At 30.1% G+C, this 18371-nt stretch overlaps 1 protein-coding gene across 1 annotated transcript in view; it reads right to left on the bottom strand.

Annotated features, from left to right (window-relative positions):
* Nucleotides 1-283: 283 nt before the first annotated feature.
* The window catches only part of LOC132732179 (uncharacterized), a 37490-nt gene continuing 19402 nt past the window's right edge, over nucleotides 284-18371 (bottom strand). The window contains exons 3-4 of the mRNA XM_060718551.1: nucleotides 728-813; nucleotides 284-475 (exon numbers count right to left, since the gene is read on the bottom strand). Of these exons, the coding sequence (XP_060574534.1) occupies nucleotides 354-475; nucleotides 728-813 (208 nt within the window). The 3' untranslated portion in view covers nucleotides 284-353. The remainder of the gene's footprint in view (nucleotides 476-727; nucleotides 814-18371) is intronic.

Below are 18371 nucleotides of genomic sequence, written 5' to 3'. Positions count from 1 at the left end.
CAGCTTTCTTAAATCATTTTGTAATTGATTATATTGTTTCATTAAGATTCGAACCTATAACCTTCAATTTGAAACTTTAAGTCTTAACACCTATTCATTGAGGCTATTTTGTTTCGGTTACTTTTTATAATACATAAACCATGTAAAGCGTTATGCCATACTTTAAAATCGATATGATTTACTTCGGAATCTGACTTATACCGACCAAAGGTCATTGAATATTCAAATGTGTCAGGTCACTATTGCCAAGCAATAAAATGATATTTATATTTTCCCCTCATTGATAATACAACAGTATTTATTATTGCAATTCAATGTTTATATAGACTAAATAGATAATATATCAGCCATGTTTAGAAAGTATTTTGTGAATATTGTAGAAACATCTGTGTATTCATTCCATTTCTATCACTATCTACAGAGTGACGGCGTTTCCGTTTTCCTGGACCTGTTATGCCAAACAGACCGTGACGAGCTGGAAAAATTAGAAACAGAATAGTTGCAAAAAAGGAAGTTTGTTAAAAACGCAGAATTATTTTGTTATCGATCGTAGCTTTACGCTCTCTGCATCTTGAATGTTAGGGGTTTAATGTCACTTATATCATGCTAAATTAGTAGTTTTAAAATAGAGTATAACTCAAAGATAAATAATATCATTTTCTTTATGCAAAAAAGTCTTGCTTATTCTTGAATTGGACATACACGTGGCAATTAAAACAAATTTTACCCATTACAGCGCTTGCAATGTTTGATCCTGCTGAAACTCTTGAGCCATAACCCGCATCTGACAGGTGTCCTCGACGTTCTCTTGCCCTGAAAAAAAAATTTGAATGCATATTTAAAGTAAGTAACAAATAAATAATGCAGATAATTTGTCATTTAGATTATTGGATTTAATCATTAACATGCATTTTTCTTGCTATGAGATTTTCACACGATACATATACAATATATTTGTACTGTATATCTAAAGAAACAATACTGCCATTTGAGCGTCATGTTTGGAACTGTTACAAAGCATTATACATTGTTCATTATTAAACTTTAACTTTAGTAAGACAGAATGGTCTATCATGTCATTTTTTTTAATTAACATAGATGCAGACATGATGTTAATGTGATTACTTATTGAATGGTAACTTTGATTAAAGTGAAATTGAATTAATCTTACTAATTTGTTCAGACACTTTATTTTAGTACAAAGACTAACATAAGCAAAACCAAAACTGAATTTTATAAAATATTCACATACTCATATATTTATGTTTAAACTACCAAATTAGGATATTCTTTCCTTTTTTTGTTAAATTTAAATATTGTAAATGAACTGTGGTTTTAAATAAATTGATTTTTCATGAAAAAGAAGGATAAAATAACGAATTTTTAGCCATTTTATAGTTGAAAAATGTATGAAAAATCGAATCAATTACCAAAAACTAAGTTTAACTTTTACTGGTGCTTCAAATGAGCCATCAAGTATATCAAACAATCATTAGTGAACAAGTTTATGGTATGTTATGTCATTTTACAAAAGTTTGCTACACCTTTAGCTTTTCTTTGTCTTACTGAGGAGACGCGAAAAGTGGGTGGGGTAAACAGTCCCTAATGTAAATAATGGTTATTACACACGCTGCCTCTGTGCAATCCCAACAGAATCAGTTACTATAGTGAAAATAATAATCTAAAATCCTACTGATGTTAGGCGAAATTGCAGATTTATTTATAAAATATAAGTACAATTTCTCATTTTTATGTATTTAACCTTTTACCGCATGAGCATATTGTGAAAAATGGCCGTTTTCATTTCAAACAAGTTCGAGCTACTATGAAACTTTGAAAAATGCTTCAAAACTGATGAAACTTGGCACGAATGTTGACTGGACCATAGCCTCTGTATCTGCATGCTCAATCGTAAATTTCTTGTTACCATGGCAACGGGAGGACGTCTCAAAATTGCGAAAAATCACTATTTTGCATTGTTTCTTCCCCATAAAATCTGCCTTCAAAGTCCTGCAACTTCTTAATTGATTGAGATAGAGTAAAAGGCTTTTCAGCGTTAGTTACACGTTACCTTAAGATCGACCTGAGGTCATTTTAAGCCTGTCACATGTCTAAAATTTTCTTTGTGATGAGGGGGTCTTCCCCTTTCAAACCCCCTTTTTTATACGAAAAATAGTATTTTGGACCTAAATAGGGCAATTTCACTATTTGAGGCCTCTAAAAGGGGGCGAAAAGCCGTCAAAACACGTCTGTATGAGGTAAATGGTCAAATAACGATAAACACAAATAAAAACATATATCCCTTTACATTGGTACCTGTGACATCATTTTCTAAAGTTGATCGAATTCAATCGGAGATTTTATTGATTTATTACTGTAGTCTAAATTTTAAAAAGAAATCAGACCGATTTTGATTTTAATTCTGATAAAATAGTTGTTACCTTTTCTTCAGCATTATTACAGATTGCACACAAGAGTATTCCAGCCACCAAAATAAGTACGCACAATGAATTTTCAAAATTAACAAACGATGGTTCAATGATAAACGTTAGAAAGCCTTAGTCAATAGAAAGTTTACCTTTAAAAATTCGAGCATTGTCCAACATCCAAAAACCTAAAACATCATAAAATATTTAGAGCCAAAGCTAGTAGATCAATTCTAAGCGTTAGTCACGGAATATGATAAACAAGATCAACAAGGAAAAGCAGCGTTCAATGAACGCAACCCTCATACGACCAAGCAACTACGAATGTTTCAGATATAAATGCAAATATCCATATAAAGAAAGCATGGGATGCAGTTAGATAGGTAAGCGGTAAATTAAAAAAAAATATCCCACTACTTAGTCAATTGAAATCTAATAATTGTCAATATGCAAAAACACAAAATGTAATTAAGAAAACATTTGCAAAAAAAGTCTTCTTCAAATAATTATTTTAAATGAGTTTCTACAGCATTAAGTTTCTAAAGTTTTAAGAGAACGAATAAATATTACTTCAGCAATTGACAAAATTCACAATTCACTCTGTTCTATCAAAGATTTAGTTGATTCGATCAAGATAGCAAAAGATACAGCAGCAGGTCCAGATGTCATTTACTATGATTTCTTAAACACCTTCCACATCAATCGCCTGAATTACTGCCATTTTGTGCCCTTCTTAACATATTTAACAAGATTTCGTTATCTGGTGAATTTCCTAAAAGTTCGAAAGGAGCTGTGGTTTTCCCAATTCCTAAACCTGAAAGGGATAGCATTGACCCTGCAAATTACCGTCCAATTTCACTTACAAGCTATTCATGCAAAACATTTGATAGAATGGTCAATAATCCCTTGGTATGGCATTTAGAAGTTAAAGGAATAATTTCTAGCTTTCAGTCATGTTTCCATGAACAACTTTGTATAAACAATCATCATATTCATCCCGAATTTTGTATAAGGAAATCTTTGATAAATAAACAACACTCGGCTTTTTGATTTGACCTTGTAAAACCTTATGATACATAATGGAAACAGGGTGTTCATAAAGATATAAAGGATGCAGGATTAAATAGTAGACTTCCAATCTTTATTTCTACCTTTCTTGTCGATAGAAACTTTAAAGTAAGACTCCAAATTCTGATGAAAAGCTTTCTGTTCAATCTGCAGCAACGGTATCATCAACTGGTCAAAATCCTGCTTAACCAAATTACAGTTACAATATTTTAACAAACTAAAGGAAGCAAGCCCATTCGTTTAAAAGACAGTTTAGAAAAACTTTAAGTAGACACAAAGTAAATTCTTCAAAATGTTGCAGATGTTTCTCTGTGAACTTAAATTTTCCAGTAAATCAAATTAGTCTTTCAAATAAAAAAAAAGTCATCCATTTCTCCTGATGATATTTAAGAACATTTTTCAAACTTCAAAGAACATCTAGATTTTATTAATATGTACACAGACTATTCCAAAGATTGCTGCAAAGAAAGTGCAGTTGTCTATAGAAATCATTTTGCATCGTCAACGAGACTACCTGATAATGTATCTATATTTACTGCTGAAGCAAAAGCTTTTGATTTAGCCTTGTCAAACATTTTACAGCGTTATAATTTGTAACTTTTTTTCAGATTCACTCTCTGTGCTATTTTATATCAATCAAAAATAGAAAATTTGATAATATAATGGTAAAGAAGCTCTTCTTGTGATTTCATAATATATAAAAATCAAGGCAGTAAAATTATGTTGGATTCTAGGCCACGAAGGAGTACAAGGAAATGAAAAGTTTGTCTAAAGAAACCTTAAAAACTCAACCTTTACTGTTACAAAAATTGTGATTTTTAACCTTCATTAAATTTACTTATATCATCTGAATGGAAATCAAATTGGAACATATGCTATAAACCCCTGACTGAACGTATCACAATCTGTATCTCTTAGACTAATATACCATCATGATCAGGTTGGTCTTCTTAGATGTTCAACATGACACAATAGAGTTGCAAATTCTCATCTTTCAACAGGCCATTATGCTGAATGATATGATCTTGCGCAGGTTCATCATAGACATTATCGATTGAATTCACCTTCACATTTTTTGACCCATTTCCTTCCTTAACATTGATCGGCTACTAAAGAGATATAAACCTGTATCATAAAAGTTTTATAAAACTCCCTTTTAACCATTTTTTATGTTTTTTTTAGGTTTAATAATCTTATATGAGCAAATAAATTACAATTTATGTAGTGTTCGGCACGGTATGGCCAGTTGTGTGTCAATGCGCCATTTAACCAAACACACGATCATAAATTAATAAAGTGTCATTATCCAGCTTAACTTAAGTAAGCTTAGGAGCTGCATGCCTCCAAATACATGCTGGTTTTCAGAAAAATGTTAAAAATGTATCAAAAATTAAAATATTGTCAAGTAAAGAAAATTATACTTTCAAACAATACTTAAAATTTAGTAAGAAGGTCAAAATATGCAAATAGCACTTACAAATATGGTGAAAAATACTGTAAAATTACGGTTTACTTGCATATTACATTTAATTTATTTCTGGAATTGCGAATAGTTTAACTTTTCTTAAATCTTTAAAATATTTTTTAAGTTGATTTTCTTGGAAAAATATTTAAGCTCACCTGGAGGCAATCAACTTGAATTTCGTTCAATTTTCAAAAATCCTTTGAAGTTGACCAGTTGTTGAATTTGGCACCAATAACCCTTTGGTTTTGATATAAGCCAATACAAATCTTGGTCAAGACAAAAAAGCTGATCCAATATTTCTATGATAGCTTCTGTGGACAAATTTGTTGCCAGCAAAAAATATCATGTATGTAACAGTTGAAATGTGGCTGTAATTAGGAAAAGGCTACCGGAGGAAGTAAATGTGCTTAAGCCTATCTTCAATGCACAGCGTTATGCAAATCTAACAGCTGCTGTTACAAGCTACAAATTTTCAAACATTGTGTTAAATATTATTCAGTGAACATTAAATATTACATTGTATTCTGTTGAATATACGTTTTAAACTGAGAACCTGGCGTTAAGAGTAGAAATGTGTTATTAAATTGGCGTTTATAGTAGAAATATGTCATTAAATTATCACTTTTTAAAGAAGTTTTCAGTGGTCACTGTATAAAATATTGTTCTTATATTGATAATAAGTTATTAAAATTGAACTTTTAAACTTGATTTTATTGAGAGTTATTAGGTGAAGTCCGAAACGTCTACAAAAGCGTGAAGTATGAGTCAATTAATGCAAAACCATAAAAATCCTATACTGGCGGCCATATTTACCACAATATTTTATGCCAAATATTATGCGCAACTCTTCAAAGATTTGTTTGTTGGTTTAAAACACAAAAGAGTAACATATAACGCTAGATATTGCATTATTTTGCAAATATTGTAAATTGTCGGAAGGGTATCTCAAAATATTGGATTTTTTAGGCCATCTTGGCGGTCATTTTGAATTTCTGCCGCCATTTTGATTTTTCGGCTGGGGTCTCTATCCAAAAGAGCTAGACATACATCAAACTAGTATTATCCAAAGTGGTTTGCTTGTAGAATTAATAGAACGATTATATGTACTTTGACTCTAACTATGATATTGCATCAGCGTTATTTCACATACAAAATGTTAAAACAAGTATGATTATCTTATGTTACTTGTGAAAAATAGCTAAAACAATAAACTATTTTCGACAAGCATGTTAGTGCCAGGTTGTGTGCCAAATGTTATTTCGTTACTTTAAACCAATACCTTGAACTTATACAAAAGGCCATGTGTTCCATTTGTAAGTAAAGTCACGAACTTCATATCATTATAACGATGGGGGTGATCTGTAGATGGGCGGAATTAATTATTTCACTAGATTACTTGTATGTTTTCATCACCATTTACACAATCTAGAACTTTCACCTCATGTTTCCTGTCTGCCAATATTCCTCTTACTGCTTTTGTAACATTTTCATCTATTACAATATTGGGTCTGAAACCCTGGAACGTTTTGAAAACACTTACTTGTATTAACTTGTATACGGAAAACAGCAGTTAGATGGTTTCACATATTCTATTGTCACCTTGGTTAAACAACTAATATTATGAAAAAAAATCACACTTTATATGTAAAGGCATGTCATGTCTTTTGGAGTCATACAAATTTCAATTGCCAACACTTTGTATAGCGTGAAAACCATGAATTATCTTAAACTGAATTTCAGATGCTTATGTTTTGGAACTGCAATTGAAATAAGTCTGTTTAAATTAGTTTACATCTTAAAACACAGCTCTCAATATTGTATTTATGACATCTTGCTTTTTGGTTGTTACTTCGAATATCATACTACACCAAAGTTTAATAAACATGTTATTTCTAGTTTCTATTATTTTATAAAACTATTCAACTTTTTAATACTATTGGTAGGTATGTTTTGAACATAACACATTAGTACGACCAGGTTTTCACTAATTTCAGTGTTTATTTTAAAATGGCATATGTCCGTTTATAAACAAATTAAAGTAGGTATTAGAAAAAAAGACAGAAACACAATCAGATCAATTGAAAATGTGTTAACATTTTATCAATAATTCCGCCATTAATCAATTCATTTACAGTAATCATTTTATAAGGTTGCAATTTAATATTTTCTTACAACCTTTGATAAAATGGTTTATAGAAAAAAAATTAACAATGTTTGCTTTTTCGGAAAAGGATTATCTGAAAAACAACTTCGAACCACTTTTCTGTCGTCCATTAAGATATAAATATTTCATATTTTCTAAGATTTCTGTAGTTAATATAAAGCCGTTTTCACAGAATTATAAATTTAGGTAATAAAACTTAAAAGGAACATGTCTAGCCTATATAGATCTTTTAGCGAAAATGAAATGAAACAAATTTTATATTTGCCATGACTAGCTTTTTTATCGCAATTTATTGTGATGCTTTAGCAAATCTTTACTATCACTGCATTTTCAAAGATATAATTATTATGCTCAAATTTGATATTTCAAGATATTGATTATTGCCAAAATATCTCTATGCAATTTAAAAATAAACATATTTAAAGTACTCAAACAATACACACTGTTGGTGTGTCCTTAAAAAATAAAAAAGGGAGTTTTAGAAGAAAGAGTCACACATTGTTTATAGCAGCTTGTCATGCGTAGTTGCACATTCTCTTATCCAGATTAAACATTTAAGTCAGAATTTCCTACATTTCAATACAATTCTGCAAGAAATCTATGTTCATTGTATAGCTTTAGCCTATCTGTATACATACAGGTAAGTGACGTTGTCTTTGAGACTGGTATTGATTTGCGGAAACTAAAAAGTATTAATATATATGCATGAACATGCAGAAAAGATTAAAGGCGGTATTTTCTCAAGATATGACTTTTGTCAGTGATGCATAAAACCTGCTTTCGACACCCACAATTGATTTAAATTCAAAAAGGATTTCGGGTAGAGTTAAGTTACGGAGCAATTAAGCATATATAATGTAAATGTATCTGTCTGTAACTTATATGGTGATGTAAATTCTACTTTAGGAATATGGTATTTAGTTTTCAAAAATAAGATACCCTCATGAGTCCGATTTTAATAATTTCTATGGGGATGTAATTCAAAATAACCAGTGCCAGTAATGATAATGACTTTATGCTTTATTTACAAAATCTTACCAACCTGTCTATCTTACATAATTTGACAAAGTTTTAAATTTGTCGCAATTTAAATATTGACAATGAAACCCTTCGGATTTACAGCGTACAGTTCTGGATAGAAAGCATTAGTATTTTAGCATACACTATGATACATTCACACACAATCTGCCCTTATGTTCTGCAGTGTACTGACAGCGACTCTGTCAACGGATATCTTTGAACAACGGTAATATAACGCTCTTGTCAACGAGAATAAACAAGGAATCAATGAAGCTTCGAGAATCCTCTTAACGAAAAAATAAAGCGTTTGACTCAAGCCGAAGAAACAATGTCGGGGAAACAAGTGCGTGATTAGCCCGCACAGATATTTCTCTTTGTCTTTCCCGTACCTCACTGTGACCTACCATATGGGTTGTTATTGTTAAGTTAAGGCTCATATAGTAGCTGAGAGCATCTGTTTGATGTCAAATTTAGGTCCATGGTCTCTATTTCAGAGGGATCAATACACTTTAGGCCTCAAAACATGCGACTTTTCCCCATAACATATTTGAATACTCATTTTTGTACCCTGCCGAACCTGTTTTTACTAAAGCGGGCTGTCATGGACTCATTGAAAAATCTTTATTGAAGAAGGGCGATACAAACGACTAATCGTTGGCTAGGGCGATAAAACATTATATTACGTTATACTTTCACCAACTGACAGAAACACTATATTTCTAATGTTTGCTATTGTTATCAACTACTGACCCTTTTACTATGTCTTCAAATATTAAATATGTTGATGTGATAGTATAGACACATTTTTAATTATTCTGTGCCAATATCATTTTAAAAGTTTTGTCTTTTATTTTTGTGTGTATATTTAATTTTTATTTTCAGTTAAAGAACAATCATATATGCAAAGATTCCCCTCCCGATCAATTTATGCAAACACAATATAATTCAAAGTATTTTCGGGGAGCGGTATAATTCTTTTGTTTCCATTTATTTTATGTCTTCTTTTTTATTATTCAGAAGCCTTATATAGATAGAAAAATATTTGATGCTTTTTTACTTTAAGGTTTTCAAGGAAAAAACTTTAAATTACTTTACCGTCGTCCATTAAGAACATACAATTTAATATTTTCTATGTTTTCTTTCGTTTATTAACGATATTTACAGCGATATGAATTTAGATAATTAAATATTAAAAGCTTTCTGTCTATAGGATGAGTTTCTAACAAACAATGAAATGAAACATATATTTGTGGTAAAATTAGCTTTCTTTATTATAATTAAAAAAATTTCAGATCTAGTTTATTGCCGTCCTGTAAATAATGTGTCTTTTTGACTAATATACATGTATATTGGCAGGAACTGTGCAGCATTAAGGTATGATTTAAGGTATAATATCAAGATATGGATTTTGTCAATGGTGCATGATTCCGAATTTCAAAGAATCAAAATCAATATAAATCCCAAAAGGTTCTCGTGTTTAAATTTACTTACCTATCCATTATGCATAATTAATGTAACTGTCTCTCAGGGAATCGGTGACAAGCAAAGACGTCATTAATTATGTATGTACTTACTTGTAAACATTTCTGTTTGTAGCTAACATAGTAATTTAGGTTCTAATTTAGAAATATGAATACATAGGATAGTTTACATAAAGGAATTAAAATTTGAAGAAAAAAACATGACAGACAGACGTTTAAAGAGTTTTTAATGTGACGTTACAATGCAGCGCCAAACAGTGTGTGCCTGTCAAAAAAGGTTGCATATCACTTTATTTCACTATAAATAGTCTGTATTTCGTTTGAAAAATATAAAAAGAAATAAAATGAACACTATAAAAACTTTATCAACGTTTTCAAAATTTGTTATTTTCAAAATGTTTGTTTCACGACAATTGTTGTGGTTGTTTTTTTTTGTGTGTTTTTTTCTTCAACCGACTTGAAATGCCTTTAAAGAACGATGCTATTCGCATTATAAGAAATCATTAAAAGGTATGCATTCATTTCTTATTGGAAAAAATGGCTTAGAGTTTATCGAAATAAATTTATAATTACCTCCCTTTATTTACATGAAATGTAAATTCGGTAAAATATCTTTACAATTAATGATTTTAGAAACTTACAATTTTGATAAATCTTCTTTTGAGCATCATATTTATGATGATATAACCATAAAAAATTGAGTTTTAGGATCTTTAAGTACTGTAATTTTCAATTGTATGTGTGTTTTCAAATGTTTAAAAGAAAACACATTTATAATCAATAGCAAAAACAGAATCGTATCTCAAAAAGTTATCAATGTGACATGTCTGAATGTGACTTAACTTTTTCACATTTTACACATTAAAAGCAATTGTCTTTAAACTTTACTCATTTCAAAATGAATTTGATATTTACTCGTACCCAGTACATAAGACATAAGGACATATTGACATTTTTGTACTAAAAGTATTTTTTGTGTGCATAGGTGTTATTAATTAAGTTAATTTCCTTTACGATGAAAAACAACAACAAATGAACATCAATGAACAAAAGGATTTTTTGACAATGTTAATTCGCTTAAATAAACTCTACATTGAACCATTACTGACTAAATGACGTGCATTTTTCTTCTATACTAGTGCTAGGTCAAAAAAATCCGGAAACAAAGTGATCCCTCGGAAGCATTCATCACAACAAAATTACAAGAGAATTGCAGACTCGGTTTGATTGAGTCTGTCCATGAGAGATTATGAATACGTGCAACATCCCTCACGCCCCCTAGCACCGGCTTGAGCGGTACTCAATTCTCAACACTAAATAGTGCTCGTATCAATGATCCCGAAGGACCAGAAAAATATAACAACACTGAAGTGAAGTACGGGGCAACTTTTTACAGCTGCCACACAGCACTTGACACCTGCTGTTGTGAAGTATAAAAATACGGAAACAAAGTGATCCCTCGGAAGCATTAATCACAACAAAATTACAAGAGAATTGCAGACTCGGTTTGATTGAGTCTGTCCATGAGGGATTATGAATACGTGCAACGTCCCTCACGCCCCCTAGCACCGGCTTGAGCGGTACTCAAGTCTCAACACTAAATAGTGCTGGTACCAATGATCCCGAAGGACCAGAAAAATACAACACTGAAGTCAAGTCTGTTTTAAACCTAATTTCAATCATGAAACGTAAACATGACTATTTTACGCATAAGCTTATAACCATGATCATAATGTTTGCTCAGCTTATCATTATTGATTTTAGAACCAAGAAGTAAAACTTGAAACTTCATAATAAATTACAATGAAGCATTTCCCAAAGGAGACATGTAGCACAAAATGTCGTTCAAACAACATTATTAACTTTATTACGAAATTCATTATCTGTATCGGGAAAGCAAGCTGTTTCCATCCAAGAAATCATTTTCCAAATGTATTTTACAACTTTCAATATAATGCTTTATTGCATATATAATGAGTTACACAATACACATTCTAATTTATGTTCCATAATTAGTTAATTTTAAAATAGAAAACTATCAAAGACCTTATTTCGATCAAGCATCAGTCATAGATTATTCGTCAAATGTATTATATCACCTGGTCATATTCAAGTAATTATCTAGTCGGATAAACTATATAACTTTGTATTTCTAATGTTGCTTAAAGATATTTTGACCCGAACAAGACTGTGTGTGTTTTGAAAAAAAAAAAGAATAAACTTTTCATGTAATCACAAACGATTATTTCATGAGGTATTCCGGAGAAAAACAATGTTTGCTGTTAAAACAAACGCGGTCATAAAAGATACACAAACATCATCAGCTGACCAATGAGAATCGTTTTTCGTATCAGCACCCAGATAATATTACTAATTAAATAAGGTCAATTGCGTTCGGTAGTTTTTAAAACACACACACATACAACTCTCTATTTTAACCCCAAAGACCATTTTTTAATTATGACCTATTTGCCCCTTCCTCATATATTTTCCTCCCTGAAGAATAATCTCTTTTCAATTTTTATATTAATTGTATGAGTTTTTAAATTTTTGCGACTTCATTACTTTTGCTATCATTTTTTTTCTTTTATCATGTACGTGACAAAGCTTTTTCCAATTGGCCAGAACATTTTCTAAGGACATTTTCATAAAAGAGATTTTTTAACGGTTAAATTTTTAGGGGTCGCTTTTGTTCTTTAAATTTTAAATTTTAAATTTTCTCTTTTCCCCTTTAAAAATTGTTGTGTTGTATTTAGATAGTATGTTTAGGCCATTTTTTTTTGAAAAAACCCCTTCACTTTTTTCATAGAAAGGGGTTTTTTTAAAAAAGGGTTTTATTACTAGTGGGTTGACCATTTTTTTTTTTTTCAAACCAAAAATACAAATTTTTTACCCTGTTGCAAAATTTCCCAATTTTTGTTTTAAATTCCTTAATTAAAAGTTTTAAATTTTTTCCGAATTTTCAGACGTATAAAATTCCAATCATTATATCAACACATTACAATTTATCTTTCTATGTCATTATCTATTATACACCAATACGCTTTAGTCTTGGTAAAAACAACTTTTATTCTAGTATTGGTAATTTTGAGTTGCTCCTATTGCCCATTGACTTTATTGGTTGATTGTTTAAGTAGTCCTGCCTTGCTTACACTTCTATTGTTAAGTGTCGAGCGCATGGCTTCTTATACAATCGTTCAGTTTCGCCTACCGGCTTCCCCAGTCGACCATCGTAGCAATGATCACTAAGATGTCCTTAGTAGTTTATGTTCAGTATTATAGCAATCATTGAGATCGTACCACTGTGTGAGTAGCGCTATGTGCGAAGTTCTAAGTGAGTTCTGCTTATTGTGTTCGAAGTTCTCAATTAGTTCTTTTTTTTAGATCATTTAATACTGTGTCCTAAATTAATATTGTTCCTTATATGAGAATGTATCGAGTAAAGCTCATGGAGTAATGTACACTTTAGTGAAAAAGTGCTATGAAACGCTTACGTTCATAAGAGTCAAAAGGGGCTTTCATGATCGATTTGGTTTAAAGATCTTTTTTGAATTTCAAAAAACCCTTCCCTTTTAACCTTTTTAGATTCCTTCCCGTTTTGGGGCTTTGTTTTTCCCTTTTCATTTTGAAAAAAACTTTTGAGCTTGCTTAGGGAAACCCTTTCTTTTTGGTTTCTACACGGGGAACAGCTCTTTGGCTAAAAATAATAAAGGGAGGGGCACTTTAAAAGTCTTCCTTAAAGGAAATTTAAAGCGGGGATTTTTCGCAATAAAATTTTTACTGTATTCCGCGGAAATTTGAATTTTAACCTAAAAAATAATGTACATTGTCTTGGAAATACTCAGTGATGTTCCATATATGGGTAGTATTAACTTCGTGAAAAGTGCTGAATGAGTCATAGTCACTGTGTGGATAGTGGTCAGTTGGTAATATTCAGATGTAATATTTCATTTTACAGATGTACTTTTTTTCTGTGTGCAACTAATTAATTCTCAAGGGATTTCTACTAAAGTTGAAAGTATCATTGTTGTTGCGCTCCAATTTCGTCCGCCGGGTTCGTTCGTTCCGTTCCCCGGTAAGTTAAATTTTCGGAATTTCGCCCTGATAAATGCGTCCCTTATTTCAATTTTGTTAGAAAAAAATTTTTTTATTGGCTTTATATTGGGTTGGTTTTAAACCCTACAAGGGAGTAATTGGGGGTTTTTTAGTATTTTTTCTTTAAACCCGCATTTATTTATAATTTAGTTGAAAAACTTTGTCTCCCTTTTTCCTGTTTGAAATATCAGCCATATTAGTACAGAACTTAATGCCATTTAAATGATATTGGTGTGTTCTTTTTATGTGGATTTTTTATTTGATTAAAAACATTTTGGGTTATAATGACCCGTTGATGGTTGCTGTTTGAACAAATAAAAGTAATAGCGGAAAAATTCTTCTATGCCCAGATCCTGTGATATTTCACGATAAACCTATTTTCTTTTTTAAAAAACTGGATTGTGTGACAATTAAATTTTCCTACTTGACTTTTTCTCTTCCTGATCATATCCTGATATTTGTGACTTTTCATTATTTTCTGTGTTATAGGTTATACTTCTATTGTTTAAACACGTGTTTAGAATTTAAAAAAACAGATTATATGATATAATGTGATATTTAGTCATTCTCTGGTGTGTTATATAGGGTGATCACGAAGTGTACTCCGAATTATTTTCCAATGTTTGATTCTTTGTATTTATTATTATCAGTTAATTTGAGGAATGTACAATATTCAACCTAATTTAAGATATTTTTGAAAGTTTTTACATTTACAGGAGAGCCAATTATGTATTTACAAAATATAGAAAATGTTATTAGAGATCTATGCATGTTATGAATGTAAAATTCAAAAATTTAAAACTTTTTAACCCAAGGGGCAGGGTGGGGGGCATTTTTTTCTTAAAGGGGTATTTTAAAACTTAAAATAAGCCAAAATTTAAAGTCAGTGCACAAATGATTTTAAATTTTTTTTTTGTAACTGGTACACACTTCCTATTATATTACTTTTAGCTTCAAGTTAATTATGTTTTCAAAAAAGCCCTGTTTTTGGTTACCGAAAGACCATTTTATAATGATGAAAAACTATATGCCAAATACAAACAACAAGGTATTGTAAAGTACATGTATCAAATTCTGCGTCAAAAATGGCATTTTTACGATAAAGTGTTAAAAGCTTATAATGTTTATAATCGTTTATTGTTCTTTTTGATAGTCGTTCTCTTCCAGATATATAAGCCTTTATATTGTAAGTATTCTTTTCTATTTGCAGTTTAACAAATAAATTTTATACAATAAATTTAAATTGACACATCCAAACTGCAGACGAGCTGTGAACATTTCAAAAAATTAGTATCAAACTCCCGCTAATTTCATTGTATTGAGTTAAAGATACACATAGACGACTGTTTTATCAAATCAAAGTCGTCACTTAGCAAAGCAATGCCTTGAGAGAAAGGTTGACAATATTCTTTGTCAATTACTCTCTGAATACCACAGTATAATGGCATTCCATGAAATTGGTAAAAAGCCGATTGTATAGATTGTATGCAATGTCTTGAAATACATTAATTCTATCTATGTATTGTTTTGTAAACTATTCTTTAAAAGAATGCATGGTTTTGTTTTGATTTTTTGTATTTCAAAGAAAAAGAATAATGTATTAAGGAATGGTTAAAGTTTTAAAATGATTAAAAATTATTGATATATTTCAATATTTTCGTTTTTACTTCTTTTAATGCCTACACGAATTTTTTTCAATACCATATTTCATACTGATGTTGACGTACGGATATACAGCAAGTCTACGTAATTTTGGATCATCCCTCGTAGTTTTGTTTTATTGATGTTTAAGATTTTTTCTATTTTTATGAATTTATTATTCTTATGTATTGTTTGACAAAGTATCAAAGTAATAATTTGTGATTTTAAAATGTATAAATCTATATCTGACGCAATGTTTCATAGAAATGTAAAAACAGTACAATAATTTTGCTTTACATCAATATATTGTCATGTTACATAATTTGATTATTTGATTTACATGAATATCGCACGTAAAGATAATAAAATGTCAAAGAACAAAAAGTAAATCAGCTGTAACTTACATAGGTCTGGCTGTGATTTCATGCATGCTCACTCGCTTTTGTTAAACTATACTGATAACAAAATTATTTTAGATATTTGAAATTATTTTTATCCCAAGAGAAACAATCATACACTTCACAATCATTTCAAAATCCACATGTAGCTGATCTTTAACTTAATACACTTTAATACAATTATATTTTTTTACTGTTCTACCCATTATAAATATGAAGGAGGAAAGGTTGGGATTATATCAAAATGAAAATCAAAAGAAAAGGACCAAGAAAAGACTTTTCTTCGATTTATTTTTTCAATATTATATTATGCGTGTTTACATTATCTTATAACATTCGTATGTATTTGCTTTTCAAAGAATAATTTAAAGGGTTTAGTTTACCTTTGATGAAATTATTTTTTAAGTTCAAGTTTTATTAGTTTTTAATTTTAATTCTCACTCCTGAACAGATCAATAAAAACGATTGTCTTTGTTAAAGTAAGCAAACAAAACCATGAAAATATCAAAAAGCATAGTAAACTATTTAATTCAAAACGATTCCTTGCTATTTCAAAATTCAAGCACATATTTCACTTTTCACTTTTTTTCTTATGATTGTCTCTCATTTCAAATGAAATCAACCAATAGCTCAACAAACATTATACAATTATTGTTGAAGAAAGAGCACGAGAAAATTAATTAATAACCCTGAACTGATCATTTCATGTATTCTATTATAAAACCATTTTGGTTTATTGGAATTTATTTCTGGAATAAAAAGTATTTCTTAGACAAAAACAAATGTAAACAATGTTTTAAAAATTGATGATTTTATATTGTTTGGCAATATTGACGAGAGACTCATTATTTAATGGAAGCTTTTTCGTTAGTCTCCGGAATTCATTACGATAAACTTATTGATTTTAATGATAAGAAAGTACTCGATGACGTAGTGGTGAGTATGACAGCATAGCAATCACGAAATTGAAATATGAAACTTTTTTTCAGATTTCTTTAATTATTTTGTTATTGGTTATGTTGTTTCATTAAGATTCGAACCTACAACCTTCAATTTGAAACTAAGGCCATTTTGTGTCGGTAACTTATTATTAGCCATAAACCATGTATAGCGTTATGCAATACTTTAAATCGGTATGATTTACTTCAGAATCAGACAATTACCGACCAAAGGTCAAAATTGAATATTCAATGTGTTTAGCGTCAATATTTGCCAAACAATAAAATGATTTTCATAAATTTTCCCTTCATTGATAAATACAAAACAGTATTTATTATTGCAATTCAATCTTTAAAATCGACTAAATAGATGATATATCAGTCATGTTCAGAAAGTATTTTGTGAATATTGTAGAAAACATCTGTGTATTTATTCCATTTCTATCACTAGCTTACAGAGTTACGACGTTTTCCCGTTTTTCCTGGACCTTGTTATGCCAAACAGGACCCATTGACGAAAGCTGAAAAAACCAGAATCCAGAACAGTTTTGCAAAAAAAGGGAAAGTTTTTGTTTAAAAAAACGCCCAGAAATTATTTGTTTATCTTCGTAAGCTTTAAACCTTCTGTTCCACGTACAAAGGAAAAAACAAGATTTTGAATGTTAGAGGTTTTTATGTCACTTATATTCATGCTAAATTAGTATTTTTTAAAAATAGGAGTATAAATCAAAGATTTAAACTAATATCATTTTCTTTATTGGCAAAAAGTCTTTTGCTATTCTTTTAATTGGACATTACACGTGGCAATTAAAACAAAAAATTTTACCCATAACAGCGCTTGCAATGTTTTGATTTTCCTGCTGAAACCTCTTGAGCCATAAACCCGCATCTGACAGGTGTCCTCGACGTTCTCTTGCCCTGAAAAGAAAATTTGAATGCATATTTAAAAGTAAGTTTAACAAATACATAATGCAGATAATTTGTCATTAGATTATTGGGGTTTAATCATTTTAACATGCATTTTTTCTTGCTATGAGATTTTCACACGATTACATATTACAATATATTTGCTACTGATATATCTAAAGAAAAATACTTGCCATTTGGGCGTCATGTTTGGAACTGTTACCAAAGCAGTTATACATTGTTTCATTATTAAACTTTAACCCTTTAGTAAGACCAGAATGGTCTAATCAATGTCATTTTTTTTTTTAATTAAACACTAGATGCAGACATGATGTTATAATGTTGATTACTTATTGAATGGTAACTTTGATTAAGGTGAAATTGAATTTTAATCTTACAAATTTGTTTTCAGAACCACTTTATTTTTTAGTACAAAGACTAACATTTAAGCAAAACCAGGTTATGTTTGAAAAAAACATATACGTAACGTAATTATATTTACAACGACTTGCTTTGATATCTTTTCGTAAGCATTTACATGCATTTTACTTAAAAAGTAACTGTTTGTTTGCAAATTTATGCATATATGCTAAGGATCTAATCATATTAATATTGCATCAGCGTTATTTCACATATAAAATGTTAAAACAAGCATGATTATCTTATGTTACTTGTGAAAAATAGCTAAAACAATAAACCATTTTGACAAGCTTGTTCGTGCCAGGTTGCTGTTCCCAAATGTTATTTCGTTACTTTTAAACCAAATACC

The sequence above is a fragment of the Ruditapes philippinarum genome, unplaced genomic scaffold (genome assembly GCF_026571515.1).
Source record: "Ruditapes philippinarum isolate M1 unplaced genomic scaffold, ASM2657151v2 ctg2259_1_1_1_1, whole genome shotgun sequence".
In the NCBI taxonomy this organism is placed as follows: Eukaryota; Metazoa; Mollusca; class Bivalvia; order Venerida; family Veneridae; genus Ruditapes; species Ruditapes philippinarum.
This window is presented reverse-complemented; position numbering and strand designations above follow the sequence as displayed.